The sequence below is a fragment of the Ziziphus jujuba genome, chromosome 2, assembly GCF_031755915.1.
Source record: "Ziziphus jujuba cultivar Dongzao chromosome 2, ASM3175591v1".
Lineage (NCBI taxonomy): Eukaryota > Viridiplantae > Streptophyta > Magnoliopsida > Rosales > Rhamnaceae > Ziziphus > Ziziphus jujuba.
Window position 1 is genome coordinate 25,173,180 of NC_083380.1, and position 17,185 is coordinate 25,190,364.

The 17,185-nt window shown below is 31.7% G+C and overlaps 1 protein-coding gene across 2 annotated transcripts; it reads right to left on the reverse strand.

Moving 5' to 3' along the window:
• Positions 1–11,286: 11,286 nt before the first annotated feature.
• Positions 11,287–16,128, reverse strand: LOC112491548 (uncharacterized). Of its 2 annotated transcripts, none has more exons than XM_060814036.1 (4): positions 15,668–16,128; positions 14,760–14,818; positions 14,234–14,300; positions 11,287–14,088 (listed from the first exon to the last, which is right to left on the reverse strand). In XM_060814036.1, exon 4 carries the CDS (start codon positions 14,064–14,066, stop codon positions 11,646–11,648), a length of 2,421 nt encoding a protein of 806 aa, XP_060670019.1. In that variant the 5' UTR covers positions 14,067–14,088; positions 14,234–14,300; positions 14,760–14,818; positions 15,668–16,128; the 3' UTR covers positions 11,287–11,645. The 2 variants fall into 2 exon arrangements, with proteins under 2 accessions (XP_060670019.1, XP_048328875.2); XM_048472918.2 differs by having other exon boundaries at positions 14,760–14,827.
• Between the last annotated feature and the right edge of the window lie 1,057 nt (positions 16,129–17,185).

Here is a 17,185-nt window from a genome sequence, read left to right on the forward strand (position 1 = left end):
TAGGACGCATGGGCATTGCAATGTTTATTAACGACAGTGGCTACTCTTAAATATCCTTGGTTTTGATGAGTTTCCGACATGACCATGAACCTGTCCTCCCTATTTTGATCTCCCTAAATCTAAATCCAAGGTCTGTTTCTCCTAAGTCTCAATAGATAAGGAGATTGGGGGACTGTTATTTCTCAAGTTTCCCAGTTAGATCCCGACCACCATTAATCCAGTCGCTGAAAGATAAAGCCTAATCTGTAATTCTCGTATTATGAGCTTCATTTTGGTATATAATTTCTGTATTTTGGACAATGTTTGTGTTAGCTCTCCTAGATAAACGATGTATATTATACCCAATTAAAATATTATTTTAATCGATATTGTATGTTGTTGATATTTTAGGCACTGTGTGAACAGTGGGACTAATCCTGTGAGGATCTCGAGTGGTCCATGCATTTGAGATGAGTAATCCTTTTTCAAAAACCATTTTGGAGCTGTTAAAATATATATATTGTGTTATTTGAATTCATGAAAACTATTCTTTGTTTAATATTTGAGAAAAACTGCTATGAAATTTTATAGTGACAATTTATGTTTATTTAAATATGTGTTACATAAAATTTATATTTTTTTTATTTTAAAGAAATTATGATGTTAAATTATTATTAAATTTATTGTTCAATTTTATTGTTCAATTTACTGTGCATAATAAAATGTATTTACGTGAATTCAATTGTATGTGAATTTTATGTGATTTTAATGTAATTTTTGTATAAATTAATTTTAAAAATTTGAGAAAAATATTTGTATCAAATTATTGTGCTCAAGAACTATTTATGCATTCAAATATTTATGGATTTGGATTTTATTGTGGTAAAAATTAAACTATTTAAATTGTTGGATTTATGATGATCGTTTAAAAGAGAATGTGAAATTTTATGGGTTTAGAAAGATGTAAACCTAGTGCAATTTTTAAAAATTTTCGATAATTGTAATATTTACGATTTGATTGTTTTAGATACATAATAAAGTACTAGTATTCTATACTATATATATTGATTATGGCGCAAGTATGTATGGTCTTCTTGTGAGAGTCATGAACCTAAGGATAGGCAAGTATTTTGCACAGTGAGTATCATACACCCCCCTCCATGACTGGGATGATCGGTTATTAGGATCGGCACCTTTGAGATGCCAAGGTGATCGTTTGTAAGTTTCTCTCTTTAACCTCCCCATCAAAGTGGTACTTGGGATGCTGGATACCGCCTGACACCACTTGGTATATAATGTAGTGCATCAAATTGTTTTCTCGATAAGTTTTTCAAAACAAAATGTTTTAAAATGTATTTTTGTCATATTTTTATCATTTATTTTAAAATGTAGTTTTGTCATATTCTTATTTTTTATTTTAATTTGATAATTTAAAATGCATTTTATCATATTTTTGTTATTTATTTCAATTTGTTGTTTTAAAATTAATTTTATCATATTTTTAATATTTATTTCAAATTGATGTTTTAAATTAATTAAAATCTTTCTTTTATTATTTAATTGATCCATTTAATCAAAATTGTATAAATTATATGTTGAGGTTAATTTTTATTTTATACTATTTTCTAATACAAATTTTATTTATGATTTTATTTTACCTTATGTTGTTTTGTTCTAATTTAATAAGTTGATATCAAATTATTTTCAATGTTAATTTTAATTTTTAATCTATGTAATTAATTATTTCTTTGATTTTTTTTTTGGATATAAAAAATGATGGATTTTGTGAAAATAGTTTTGAAAAGGGGAGCTTTTCCAACTCAGTGAAATTGTGAGGTTTTGAGAGAAAATTTTGAATTTTACTTATTTATTATTTTAACTATCTATTTATTTATTTATTATTAATCACCTTTATTTTATATTATTGTATTATTATAATTTATGTAGTAGTTGGGTCACTCATTGGGATGATTAGCATCTCATTATATTTTCTGTTTTTTAAACTCGTTCCACTAGGCCCAGCTTAGTAGGTATTGATCTCCTATTGGCGAGCTCGACATTTTTACTCGTTATTGAATTTCAAGAAGCCCATTTTCCTTTTTTCTTTCTTTCTTGAATATTTCTTCCTATCTCTATGCTGTATTAAATTCTATACTTATTGTCCCTAAGATGGTGCCTTTTAGAAGTGTGTTCTCTATATAGGAAATTTTGTGGTATGTCGAACCCTTAGAGGAGATGCTGCCGAATTTTCCATTGGAAGGTCCGATAAGGTTTCTCCAATTAGAGCTTATTTAGGGTTTTCATAAGGGATTTTGAATGGGTCCTGATGTTAAATATCATCCTCTCAAACATAGACATAACTACATAATCAAAAACATGACTCATAGTTATCTAAAAATTCAATGGCAAATTCAATCTTTTCCACATCCATTTTAATGATCTTAAAGACCTCCACATTTGATGGGTCCGATCTTATTGCCTTTGAAATTTTGAGATTGTTAGTAATGAAGAACCATAATCTTTTAAGCTCTACAGCTAAATGTTTGGGATAATTGGCTACAAATTCATTAAATTTTTCAGACAATTGGTTTTTTGCATGATGAGCAATTATATGCAGAAATATAAACACTTGTTCTTCTGATGTAACAGTTCTGTCTATTTTAATATATCCATCATAATGTAATAAATAATATAAAGTAGCAAATGTTCTCTTAGCTATCCTAAGTTGACTAATACAATTCATATCATTGCCCAACAAATTACTTACAAAAGATGTATGTAATTCTCTAATCCTGATTATTCGATTCCTAACACCTATGTCCTTTCTAATTCGCCATGATGAGTACATTTATATAAGTAAAATTATTATAAAACACATATAAATAGATTCTCTAAATCAGTGGTGAGCAACAAGAACAGAGTGATGTTTCTTCGACCCATATCTATTACACTGAAAAGAAGAACCAAAAAAAAAAAAAAAAAACTATACTAAATTTCTTCCACTTATGTACACATTAAACACAATAAGAACATAGAAAACATAGCTCTATTAAAAAATAAATAGACATATTTAATCTAAAATATAGTATCATGCAACTGTAAGAGTGATGAAAGAGATACAGTAGGTGTATACATATAATCAGATGCTCAATTATAATGAAATGCAAATCCAAGTATAAGAGTGATTAAACTTGGCTTTATTTGGAGAAGACAAATAAGAAAGAAAAATTAAAAGAGTTAAATTTAAATGTATATGTTTTTCCTACATTTAAGCCTTTGAAACTTGGCATAGTCTCACAGTTCAATTTAGAATCCTTAACAATCCTTAATCATTAGGCAATAATTCTCGTATTCATAAAACTGTAACCGATCATAATTTGTTGTGCAACTGGTGGTAGATGATGCTTGAATAGCTTTTCCTGAGATAATTTTGCTCTAACTGAAACAATGAAGACCATTTAGCTCATTTATAAATCCTAAAACTTTAACATATTTTTTCATACTAACTAACATGCAGTAGTACTTGTATATCAAGCACAAGAGCTCACATTGAAGGAGACAGTAACGATATGTGGAAGAGAATGATGTGAAAGCATTGACAAAATTGAATGTCTAGTTTTGAAAGCGTAAAGATAGGTATAATATTTCCTATTAAGTTAATACATTTGGATGATAGAAAAACCCAAAAAAAAAAAAAATAATAATAATAATAATAACAAAGGAGAATAACATGTAATGAAGCTAATTTCCTAGGCATGCCCAACAACTAAAAGTAACTAAAATATGAAAAAACTCAAATCATTAAAAACAAAAAAAAAAACAAAAAAAAACAAAAAAGAATAAGAAAATTATATAAACTAAAATAAAAAAAGAACAAAAGTGACTAAAGCACAAAGTAAGCCTTCACATTTCCTATTATACACCGCGAGACCCATAACAAAGGCAGTCTCTTAGACTTGGCACAATACTTTAATAGCACTAGTTTCAACAAATATGCATTACCTACATTCTTCTTAGCCTAAGCAAGTGTAATTGTGCAATGTCATTGAGTTATAGGAAGTGGGAATATTTATTTCTCTTATAAATTCAAGACTAATATGGAACTCCATTTCTAGCTTTTGCCAACAATCCATGAAGTTATAAGCTCTTAATTGATTTGCAAAAGAAATTTAAGCCTTTGGGAAAAAAAATGGGCATAGCCTTTAATTGTATCCATTTGAATGTTACTGATTAGATTTGGATGTTCATTAAGCAAATTCATTAAACTGGGCATAGGGCTTCTTGAATTTTGGTATTAGATTTATGAAAGATATGAAAGATATGTTTCCAAGAACACATCCTCCATCAAAAGGGATTTATGAGTCCTTTTTTTTTTATATATACTTAAATTTATAATTTTTTATTTTTTCTATTTCACCATTGTAGTCTTTTCTCAAAGAGGAAAAACAAAGGAACTTATATAATTTGAGTTGATTGAAATAAGACAACCTCACAACCAAAATGCTCAGACCTAAAGCAGATGAATGTCAATATCAGAAACATAGAATAATAAAGAGGATAATTGTGTACCAAAAGAAGAACATTCAATTGCATAGAAGCATGACAAAAACAACCAATTCAATGAACTAGTTAGTGCTACCTATTGTAAAATGTGCAATCATGGGATCAAAATCAATTAAAAAAGAAGGCCATTCTTTTAGAAATCTATCGAAACACAAGGCCATTTCTAAATTGTTCTCATACATCTTAGAAAGCTACTTTTGGCTCCAAATTTGTATCTTCCCCACTAAGAAAAAGGATAACTTAAAGAATGTAAAACAATAGTTTGAAAAAATATTAAGATGAATTGAACTATCAATAACTATCTAATTGTACCCAAGTGAGATTCAAGCTTATAAATCCAAGCATGTAAGGATACATCACATAAACTTTCAATTGAAATTCAATAAGACCGAAAAAAAACTTTGACCCAGAAACAAATGATAAATGTAACAACATTTTTTTATTTGAAGATGGAAACAACAATAAACTTATAAAAGATTTCAAACTTTTACAACAAAACACAGAAAATTTACACCATAAATAGTTACAAAAACAACCGAATCATCTATCAAAACCATGAAATTCATCGGATTCAATTAAGAATCTTGAATAATAAATCGAAACCCCCAAAAAAAAATTCTGGTTTACCTACTTTAACTAACCCTTTTTTCTTAGTGGAAGACAAATTTGAGAGATAAACAGGTGGAGATCCATTGATAGCACCAGCTGAGCACCTTCGATTCGTCTTCTTTTTCAGTTCCATCGGTAGTAGTTAAGAAAGCTAAGGTAGAAAATTGATAAGTTATAACTGCAACTAAAAGATCCAGCAAAGAAACCACATAAAAATCAAAGAAGAAGAAGAAGAAGACAGAGAAAAAGAAGAAGAAGAAGAAGAAGGAGGATGAAGGTCAAGGAAGAAGAAAAGTAGAATTGAAGAAGACTCATTGATTTCACCATAGTTTCCAGCGAAAGAACTATGAGAGAGCACTGATTTCACGTTTCCAATGAGAAAGTTGCAAAAGAGCTTTGGTATTGGACCTCTTTCTCTCCAAGTAATAAACTACTTATTATTACTCACATGGCATCGCCAAAACAAATTTTCTTCTTCTTTTTTGTTTATTCCTAACTATGTATGTTAACTTACCATCGATCTTGAAAACTTAAATTGTTAGGATATGAGTTTATTATGTATATCAAACTTGTGTCTAATATTCCCCCTCACTTATGGCCATTCTGGTCCTTACAAGTGTGAATTCCTTAAATGGGTGGTAATGTGACTGTAATGAGACTTGAATCTAGGTTTCTAGGATTTTACGCTCAAATACCATGACTTCATGCCAAGCAAGTATTGAGAAAGCTTTGGATGTGGTTCAAGTTTCTTCAATGAAAGCTTATGAATCATTGGTGGTTAAGAAGAAATTTATTTTTAGCATAAAATTTTGGTTCAAAGAGCAAGTTCACATTGCATGAGTCCTTTTAGGTCATAATGGTGTGAATGGGCGAAAAGAAATGAGTGGCTATTGTGTCTAGATAGATGCACACATTACCAATAATGCTTCGAGTTGTTACACCTGATGATGTAGATGAATGGCAAATTCAATTTATTCAAGACAAAGATTTATGTTGTTAACGTGGAGTTTGCATGGGAGAGAAGATTAACATGGAAGGATAAAGATTAATGTGGTGACCAATGTGGGGGGGGTGCGGGGCACTGGCAGGCTATCTAGTGTCTAATCCCATATCGATCAGTTGTATATCAGAGGATAATTCAAATATAATAATAGTCACTCTCATAACCACGAGAACTTTTCGAAGCGGCTAGCTTCAGAGTTCAAAAGAACTCTAAAATTAAGTTTGTTCAGGCAAGAGCAATCCTAGGATGGGTGATCTCCTAGGAAACTTTGAACAAAAAATCTCATATCGAGTGCGATGTCTAAATTAGGGAGATTATTGGTAGAGAGTGACAAGTCCACCAATGAAGATATGGTGTTACAAATAACATCAAAGACTGTACCTGATCGAAAGTGTGCCAACAAGGGTGCTGTGCCCAAGGGGTTGGATTCTGATAACTGGTGTGGGTGGGTGTAGGATACTAACAAGCTACTTGGTATCTAAACCTACATTGCTCATGTGTAGACCAGAGGATGATTCAAATATAAAAATAGTCATTCTTATAATGCCGAAAGAACTTCAAAGTTAAATGTGCTCAAGCAAAAGCAATCCCAAGATGGGTGATCTCTTGAGAAACTCTGAATAAAAAATCTCATACCAAATTGTATCAAAATGAGAAGATAAAGAATTATTAGGATTATTATTCTTTGTAATAAACAATACTAGATGAGGAAGAGCTGAAAAATACCGAGTAACATGAATTGATGAGGAGGAGGTAAAAGATAATGAGTAACATTGATTGATGAGGAGGAGCTCAAAAAACAAGTGATGAGGTGTCATGAAGAGATTGAGATTGAGGAGTTTCTTCAACAGAAAGAAAGGATTTATATGGAAAAATATTTTCAACAAACTTAACATACCTAGAGATATAGATAACTCTTTGAGATGGAAAAAACATCGATCCTCTTTATGAGGATAGGTATCTTAGAAAACTGCAAGGTTTGGATAAGGACTCTAATTTATGAGAATTATATGGCTTGACAAGTGGATAACATAAATGTCAAAAAACTTAAGCTATCATGATATGAGTTTATTCTACACATCAGGCTCGTGTCTGATATTCCCCTTCACTTATGGCCATTCTAATGCTTATAAGTGTTAATTTTTTAAATGGATATGTGGCTATTGGACTTGAACCTAGGATTCTAGGATTTTAAGATCAAAAACAATGACTTCACACCAAGCAAGTATTGAAAGAGCTTCGGATGTGGTTCAAGGTTCTTCAAAAAAAGCTGATGAATCATTGGTGGTTAAGAAGAAATTTATTTTTGGCTTAAAAATCTGGTTCAAAAAGCTAGTTCTCATTAAATGGGTCCATTTAGATGGTAATGGTCTGTATGGGTGAAAAGAAACGAGTCAGCAAGTTCTCATTAAATAGGTCCATTTAGATGGTAATGGTGTGGATGGGTGAAAAGAAATGAGTCACTGTTGTCTTTTCCAAGAACACTTCGAGGTGTTACATGTGATTGTGTAGATGAATGACAAATACAATTTGTTTGACACAAAGATGTGTATTGTTGGTGTGGAATTTACATAGAGAGAAGATTGATGTGGAAGGATAAGGTTAGGGCATAAAGGTGATGCAGCAACATAATGAGAAGATAAAGAATTATTAGTATCAGTATTCTTTGTTATAAATAGTTGATGAGCAGAAACTGAAAAAATAAGTATAAGGTGTCATCATGAGATAGAGATTGAGAAGTTTCTTTGGCAAAAAGGAAAGATTTATATGGAAGAATATTTTCAACAAATTTAACATGCCTAGAGATATAGATAACTCCTTAAGATGGCTATTTTCTCTGGATAGATGCGCATGTTACCAAGAACACTTCGAGATGTTACACGTGATGTTGTAGATGGGTGGCAAATTCAACTTGTTCAGCACAAAAATGTGTGTTGTTGACGTGGAATTTGCGTGGGAGAGAAGATTAACGTGGAAGGATAAGGGTTAGAGTTTGAAGGTGATGCAGTATCGAAATGAAAAGATAAAGAATTATTAGGATTATTATTCTTTGTAATAAACAGCATTAGTTCATGAGGAGAAGCTGAACAAGAAAAGGTGACGAGGTCTCATCAAGAGATTGAGATTCAGGAGTTTCTTCAATAGGAAGAAAGGATTTATATGGAAAAATATTCCAATAAACTTAATATACCTAGAGATATAGATAACTCATTGAAACAGAGAAAAACATCGATCCCCTTTGCAAAGGTAGATATCTTAGAAAAATGCAAAGTTTGGATGCAGACTAGAATTTATGAAAATTATATGGCTTGACAATTGGATAACATAAACGTCCAACAGCTTTTAAAAAAAAAAAAAAATTGTAATTGGGTGGTATATTGAATAATTTTTGAAAAGCAGATAGATTTTGTGAGGTTGGAGTAGTTAACTTATTAGTTAGAAAAACAACAGTGGTAAAAGCATAGGTTCAAAATTTGAACAGTAAGTTTGCATATGACAGTAAAGCAAATCCCGTTTCACAAATGTGTTTGTGATGTCTCTTTGTATGTTCATTTTGTTCTAGAGTATGGGGAGTAGTTTGAAAATGTGATATCCCATGTGTTGCAAAAAACTTTTGAATTTAATATATCACCTTCTTTATGAGAGTAAAATAATATTTCTTTTTGTTTGGAAAAAGTTTTCCACAACCTTTTCAAAATTGATAAAAACTTGAAATACATACTGATTTATACTTGCTAGGAAACAACCAAATCTACTTAGTAAAGTGATCAACAAATATAATATATTGCAACCATCACAATATTTAATTTTAGAGAGTCCCCAAACATCATAATAAATTAATTGAAATGGTTACTACTAGACATTGAAGACACATCTAATAGTAATTTGTGTGCTTTATTACAGTCACATGCATTACAGTTGAAAATTTTGAAATTGACACTCGAAGAGAAAGCTAAAAGACCATATGCTTAAGAACTTTGGATGAAGGATGATCTAAATGAGAGTGCCAATCATGAAGAGAGGCTTTATTTGTTGTAAATGCAGAGGAATTAAGAGAAAAGGATGGCTATTCATAGACACCATTCCTATGTAGTCCTTGGAGCAGAACTGAGCTCGCCTCCATATTCTTGACAAGAAAATAGTTAGGTATAAATTCAATAAGCATTATTTGTCTGACAAAAATTTGAAAACTGGTAATAAATTGTATTTCATGTTAGGAACACACAAAACATCAAATAATTCAAAGGATTATTGTGGTATTTTGAGAAAAGTGGAACATGTACGAGTTATAAAGAGTTTGTCACCATTGCCCACTAAAATTTCATCAATTCCATGGTACTCATAATGAATAACTAGGTTTTGTAAATTGGTTGCCACATGATGAAAAGCATCAAAGTCAGTGAATCCAAGCTAGATTAGACAAATAAAGGGACATTGGTCAATGTCCTTGAATGCCTTGATTAGTGGGATTAATATGATAGGTATGCGAAGGTGGATGTGGACGGAAACCTAGTGGAGCATATCAAGAGGAGAATATGTCCATTGTTGCTTAAGAGAAGGGCAGAATTTGGTAGAATGAACAATTTGGTGACAATTGGCACTTGTCCTTATAATTACTTGGACGTAAAGAATAAGATCCTCATCTTTGATAGGCAGCCAAAGTAATGTCAATTCATTGGTAGCTTTTCGAATATCAAAAAGATGTTCAGTGGTAGAACGATTCCCCTAAGATTTGATAGACATTCCTAAGTTGCATGACATGCTTCGGAACTAGAAACCAAGTGAAAGACTTCTAACGTAAGAGAAGCTTGGAAGGCAATGAGCAAGAATTTATCTCGTCATGTCCAGAAGGAATATTCAGGATTTGGTTTAACAAAGGTGGGAGAATCATATATTTCAATGATAATGGGTGATGGACATGGATTCGATCCATCTTTAAAACCATATAAATCATATGCAGTCAAAAGAGTATCAAATTATGCTCGCCAAGGGAAGTACGTATTATCCTTGAGTTTTAATGGTGCTTGGGAGGCAACATTAAGAACAATGAGTGTTCATCCATTAACATAGGCTTCATTCTGAATCATAACAGTTGCAATAAGACCAGATTTGGTAGCAGAAAAGGCTTCATTAGTTTACTTTTGAGCCATGGGGAAAGGAAAAAAATCTCGTTGGAGTATGAGGTCTCTGATACTATGTTAACTTATCATTGATCCCAAAAACTTAAATTGTTAAGATGTAACTTTATTATGTATATCAAGCTTATGTCTAACAATGTTAATTGAAAAACATATAGCTATAGTGTCAAAATAAGAGACCCTTTTGGTAAATCTACATGCTCCATCCATGGATAAAGAGAGCACTTGTCTAAACTAGACAAAACAGCACTCTATTTAATCACGTTACTGGGCAATCTATAGGACTTCTTTTTCTTTTCTGGTTTTTACTTTTATCCTTTTCCCTTGAACCAATTTCCCTCAGCATCCAACTAAACATTTCCATATCTTTTAAATTCAATTCCCATCCTTCACAACTTTCAACCCGCTTTGTCTTCATTCAAAAAGAACTCCAGTTCCCAGTTTTCTCTTGGTGTTTACCTGATACTACATTCCCACATTGCTAAAGACCAAGTAATGATAGCTTGATTACCATAATAATAATCATAATGTAGCTAAGTATAGCTTGTAACTTAAGTGAGCACTTTAAACTGGTTGGGTTGGCAGGTGTCCAATTCTGGCTTGCCCATTCTAAGTTCAAAACTTCAGAGTTGGGTATTGTGGCTCAGGAAACAACCATTTTTTCTTTTTTTCTTGGGTTTTTTTGGCCCGCAATTTAAAGAAAGCCTAGCTTACTTAACCTCATAATTAATTTTCTATGCAAATTGAATTATATGAAAGTACCATGAAATTAGCATAAGATCGAGATGTCTTTTGTACGTTCCTGCATTTTAAAACAGATAGAAGATACTCATATGATCAACCCCATTTAGCATATGACCCACATCCAGAATATTTGTCATGCTTGTATCTTGGACATGAAAAAAGGCAAGGCATTATACATAGACTACAAAATTTTCACAATTTAGAAATAGCAACAAGTTTAGTAGAAGAAAAGAAGAAAGAACCATGATTATCAGTTTATCACTAAACAATAAATCCCGCTTATTCTTCAAAATTAAATACAAAAGTATAAAATAATAATAATAATAAAAACATCCAAAAACAAAAGGCGAAAAGAAGTTCATTACTTTTAGTAACCAACATCCATTGTAGTACCTCACACAATAAAAGTAAAGCAACTCTCATTCTTTGAAAGAGCCCTTCCAACTCTAATTGACTTTCTTACCAAGTATGACATTGCATCTTCACAAGAGCTTCTTGTTATTTCATGTAGCATGTCACTTCCAAAACTATTTTAATAATTTTCTTTTTCCATTTTCTTAAATATTTACAGGAATAGCTAATACTTTGATAAATTACAAACGGTAAACTTAACATGCACCAGCCATGGCTGAGGGTCTGGTATCCTGAAGAGAGATCACAGTCTCAAAAGCACCAACCAAAGCTTTGACCTTACTTTTCCTAGTTCGAACAAGCCTACTAGCAGTCTCTTCAATCACATTATTAAACAAACTCTGGGAATTATTTCTTCTTACCACATTATGGTGTCTCAAAACAACTTCCTTGGAATTGATTCTAGTGCCAAACAACTCTTCGATAACTTTGTTCTTCCTAAAGCTTCTCTTTCCATTTCCTTCCAGCGATTTGACATCATTTAACTCACTATCAACTTCATTTCTCTTATAGCTTACCTTTCTCATACCAGCATTGTCAATTTGGATCTCTGGAAGCAGTTTTGCTTGCCTAAATTTAAGCCTCTTTAGATTACTATCCTCCGGTTGAAGGTCAACTATCTTTCCTTTTCTAAATTTCATCCTCTTTACAGGGCTGCTAACTATCCCAGCCCTTCGAACCCTGCTCTTCTGTCCCACTTCCAAATTAACTTCATGCTTTTCATTTTCCTTGGTATGATTTTCTTTAGTATCGGTATCAGAAGCACTATGATTTTCCTTGCTGTACTTTTTTCGAGATTGGGTGATCGATGATGATGACAGTGACAATGAAGACAGTGATACTTGTTTACTATGAGTTCCATTTCTTGTATATCCACGCTCCTTTTTCCTAGAGGATAGGGAAGAATGAGATGATTGTAATGCATGAGTTCCAGCTTGAGTGGTTCTCAAGTTCTTCTCAAAGTATGAAGGCGATCCAGCAGTACTAGTTCTCTTCTGAAGACGCTTCAGATATTTCCTGTCCGATCGTAAACACAAGGATGGAGATAAGCTAGTAACATGAACATGATTTTGAGTTAGCTCCAGGGTTCTGTTCTCTGCAACTGGTCCAATCTTGTACAAAGACTTTTCTGGGACATCCTCATCATCGAGGTCATGAGGTTCAAGACTTTTAACTTTTTCTTCACTTGGAAGAGACAGCCTTTTAAGGTTCTTAGGACTTAGAGTAGGCATGCTGGAAATTCTCCTAAGAGAATGTTTGGGAGGCAAAGAAACAGTTGGAGTAAATTTAAGTCTTCTTGGATTACCATCCTCAGGTTGAAGTTCAACTACCTTTCCTTTCCTAAATTTTAGCTTCTTTCCAGGGCTGTTTTCCAATCCAACTTTTCCAGCCCTCCGAGCCCTTCTCTTCAGTTCTGCTTTCAAATTAACTTTCTGCTTTTCATTTTCCTTATTATCAAAGCCAGAAGTACCATGACTTACTTTAGTATCATGGTCAGAAGCACTATGACTTTCTTTGTTGTGCTTGTTTCCATATTGGATCATTGATGATGATGACAATGATAACGAAGAAAGAGATAATTGTTTACTATGAGTTCCACATCTTCTTTGTCCGAGCTCCTTTTGCCTATGGGATAGGGAAGAAAGAGATGGTTGTAAGTCATGAGTTCCAGATCGAGTGGTTCTCAAGTTTTTCTTAGAGGATGAAGGCAATCCAGTAGTACTAGTTCTCTTCTTAACATACTTAGGATATTTATTGTCCAAGGCTAAACATGAGGATGAAGATAAATTAGTAACATCAACATGATTTTGAGTTGGCTCCAGGGTCCTGTTCTCAACAACTGGTCCAATCTTGTACAAAGTTTTTTGTGGCACATCCTCACCACTGAGGTTGTTAGGTTCAGCGGTTTTAATTTTTTCTTGACTTGGAAGAGATAGTCTTTTAAGGTTCTTAGGACTTAGAGCAGGCATGCTAGAAATTCTCCTAAGAGAATGTTTGGGAGGCAAAGAAACAGTTGGAGTAACCAAAGCCTTTCTCTGACCCCCTAAAGATGTTCTGGTTTCTTTGCTTCTGAATTCATTTGCTGCTTTGCTGGTTTTTATGGTTTCACAATTTCTTCGATAATTCGAACCCTGTCTTGAGAGAGAAGAATGCTGTAATTGATTATGCTTCAATTCCAAAGAAACATCTATTCCTTCAGGATCAAATGAAATTGTTTTTGGACACTTAAGTTCTTTATTTGTTGACATGGAGACCTTTCTCTTTCCAACATCTAGATTTTTGGGTGTCTGGGTTTCTGAATCTGAAAAAGGCTTAGAACTTAATCCAAACTTTAGTTTCCTCACCGCTGAAACAGCAACTTCCAGATTCTGTCCATCAGCTCTCATTGATGTTAACAATTTTGGAATTGGACCACTTCCTGCTCTTTTTGGAGTAACATCTGTTCCATATTTGCAAATATCATGGCACGAACCTGTTGAAGCTCGAAGATAGCGAGAAAGAATCTTTAGTCCACTATTTGGGGGATCTATTTTTGTGGATGTGTTGACTGCAACATCACTACATTCAGGCTCAATTTTTTCCAGGATCAATGGGATTTCAGGGCTTGCCTTAGACATTATACTAATACTAACTGGCAAGCTTAGTAACCCGTAGCATATGAAAAAAAAAAAAAAAAAAAAAAAAATTAGAAAGGATTGAGTGTGAGTAACAAAAACAATGTCATTCACTTATTTGTTAGATATTAATATCAAATTTCATAAGAAAGTTTGATCATAGTGCTTACCAAGAATCTTATGTAGCTATAGAATAGTACTAATCTTCAGCTGTAAAACTCTCACAAGATTTTCAGTCTGCATGAAAGGATCACAAAATTCTGTTGAGATTTCCTCTTATGACCATTCAGGATATATATATGTAAATATATGTATATATAACCAAAAAAAGAAAAACTAAACAAAACAAACAAAGCAAAAAAAGGTGCCAATGTCACAACTCAGAATAAAAACAAAATTTTGCATAAGCTTTTAAAACTCCCAACGGTAGTTTTAACAAATTCAGTGCCTATTCTCTGAAGTTCATTTATCAATTTTTGTATAATTTTTGTTAAAGATTGTTTTTCATTCAGAGGCTTTTAGCATCTACATACCATGGCTGAATCTTCAGCTAATATTATTTTCACTTTCCGGGTTCAAAAACTTTTTCAAAATGCAATTCCAGTATTTGAAATCATACTATCAATGTTTAGCAATATGGCACCAACCGATAGGTAGACAGGAGCAAGAACAAAGCTAGATATGCATAAGAAATACCATGATTAGTCTCTTCTAAGGATTGATATTTCGCCATTGATGAGCTTTTTCTGCAGCACCTGAAATAGCTACATTAAAGAAATAACCAAAATCAAGAGATAAGAAAAACAAGGAAAATCAAAACTTTATCTGTTGTTTGTAGTATTCCTCTATCCAGGACCAATGCACAACTTCGCATGTACAACTAATGCGCTTGTACAGATGCACAAATAAAAACTTCCATTTACCGAGTCCATAAAATTGATTTTTTTTTTTTTCCCATGAAAAACTCAAGAGATGAAAAAAGTGAATTTTTGTATGACATACATTTATCACTTCCTTAATTTTAACATAAGTCAGTTTTTATTAAATACATAGAAAAAGAAAAATACATGTAGCAGCAACTGATATTAATAGCATCAAAGAACATAAGTAGCCCGAAAAATCATATAACAACATGGTGCATTCAGAACACATTCCATGGGAATTAAATTGCCCATTGTATTCCATGGATATTAATTGTATAATTGAATGAAATTCTGACATTTCTATGAATCTCTAAAAATTATGGCGATGGCTTAAAATTTCTAATATAATTTTATCAAATGGAAAACAAAATAGATTTAACTATGACCCAGAAGATAATATAAAATAAAATAAAAAAATTACAGTTACAAATAAAACTAAAAAATGCTTATCAATTCTTCTAAAATATCACAGCCATATACGAAACAAAGACCAACCCATTTGAAATTTGCTCACACAAAACCCATGTTTTTCATCACTATCATTATCATAAATACAAACTTTAAGACCAGCCCATTTGCAGTCTTCCAATAAAAAGCGCAGACATGAGATATACAATCCAAAGACAAGCGATTCTGACAAAAAAAAAAAAAAAAAAAAAAAAGTAAAAAAAAATACACTACCTTTTTCTTCTTTTCTGCAAATCCTTGTGGGGAAAGGCAAAAATGATGAAAGACCCAACAAAGGGTCTCTCAATAATTTTCTTGGGTGGAGGAAGGTGAGGTTTTTTGCGTTGTTTGTGTTTTGTGTGCCTTTTGGGGAATGTGCGAGTTTGTTGCAGGCAGCTAAGCTAAAGATAAAAATAATAAACCAAAAACAGCACCTCCCACAATAACAGACACAGAAAAGTTTTGTATTTTTAACCTTTTCTTTTTTTTTTCTTTTTTTTTTCTTTTTTTTTTTTTTTCCTCGTACGTATTGGATTTGGAGGGAAATTTTGAGCTTTGCAGTTTTGCAAAGATAGAAAGGTAGAGAAACAGAAAATTCCAAGGTTCTAGAAGGGAAAAAATGAAAAAAGAAAAGGATCCCATTCAAGAAAGTGGTTTTGTAGGAAATCTAAATCCAACTCGAGGAACCATAGTTTTAACCCACCCTACCCACCCTTTAAAGGTGGACATAAACTGATTTACATTTATCAAATTGAAGCAGTTTGATTTTGTGTCGGCTTTTATTTTTTTTTTTTAAGTTTTTTTTTTTTTTTTTGAGTATTACAAAATATCCAAAATTTATTCCCATTTATCAAATCGAAGCAGTTTGATTTTGGGTCGCCTTTTTGTGTTTTTTTTTTATTTTTTTTAATATTACAAAATATTCAAAATTTGTTTTTTATATGATTCGAACAGATACGTTCATGACATAGGTAAAAGACTCAACCACTGAAATTAATTTTTTTCGTCGATTTTTATGTTTTAAGCAGTATGATTTTGTTTAAATAATTGTTAAAAAAATTTAAAAAAATTACAAAAAATAAGATATTAATTTAAAATCCAAATTAACCAAATTGAATTGAAAATTGTCTATGCATTTTAATTGATTTTTTTTTCAATGATTTGATTCGGGAAAAAAAAGAATAGAAAATAAACCAAATGAACCGAATCAATGTCCACCTTTACCATCCATGTAAAAAAACATTGATTTACATATCAACATTAGATAGAATTATTGAACGGTGATTTTTGAACTAATCATCTATTAAATAATATTGATATCATACAAATAATAATTTTTTTCAATTTCTAGGCTACATATATCACAACTCATATAATAATTGAAGATGCCTTAAATTTAGAATTATTGTAAATTTAACTAATAATTAAAAAAAAGGACCATTCCCCCAACAAAATTTTTTTATAAAGGCTGTTAACAATAATCTAGATACTTCATTAATGTAATCAATGATATATATTTGACTTTTTAAAAACTCTTAAATCTTTTATAAATATTTTCCAACATCATTTTCATCTAATACTCAAATAATATAATGTTATCATATCATATATTTATTTATCTCTTCTAATTAAGCTCCCAACCACTTTTTTCCTTTTCAAGCTCCAATTATATATAATTCTCAATTATAAAGGTCCAAAATAACATGAACCCAAATTAAAAACTAGCCTTAAAAGATTACAATTTTTTCTTTT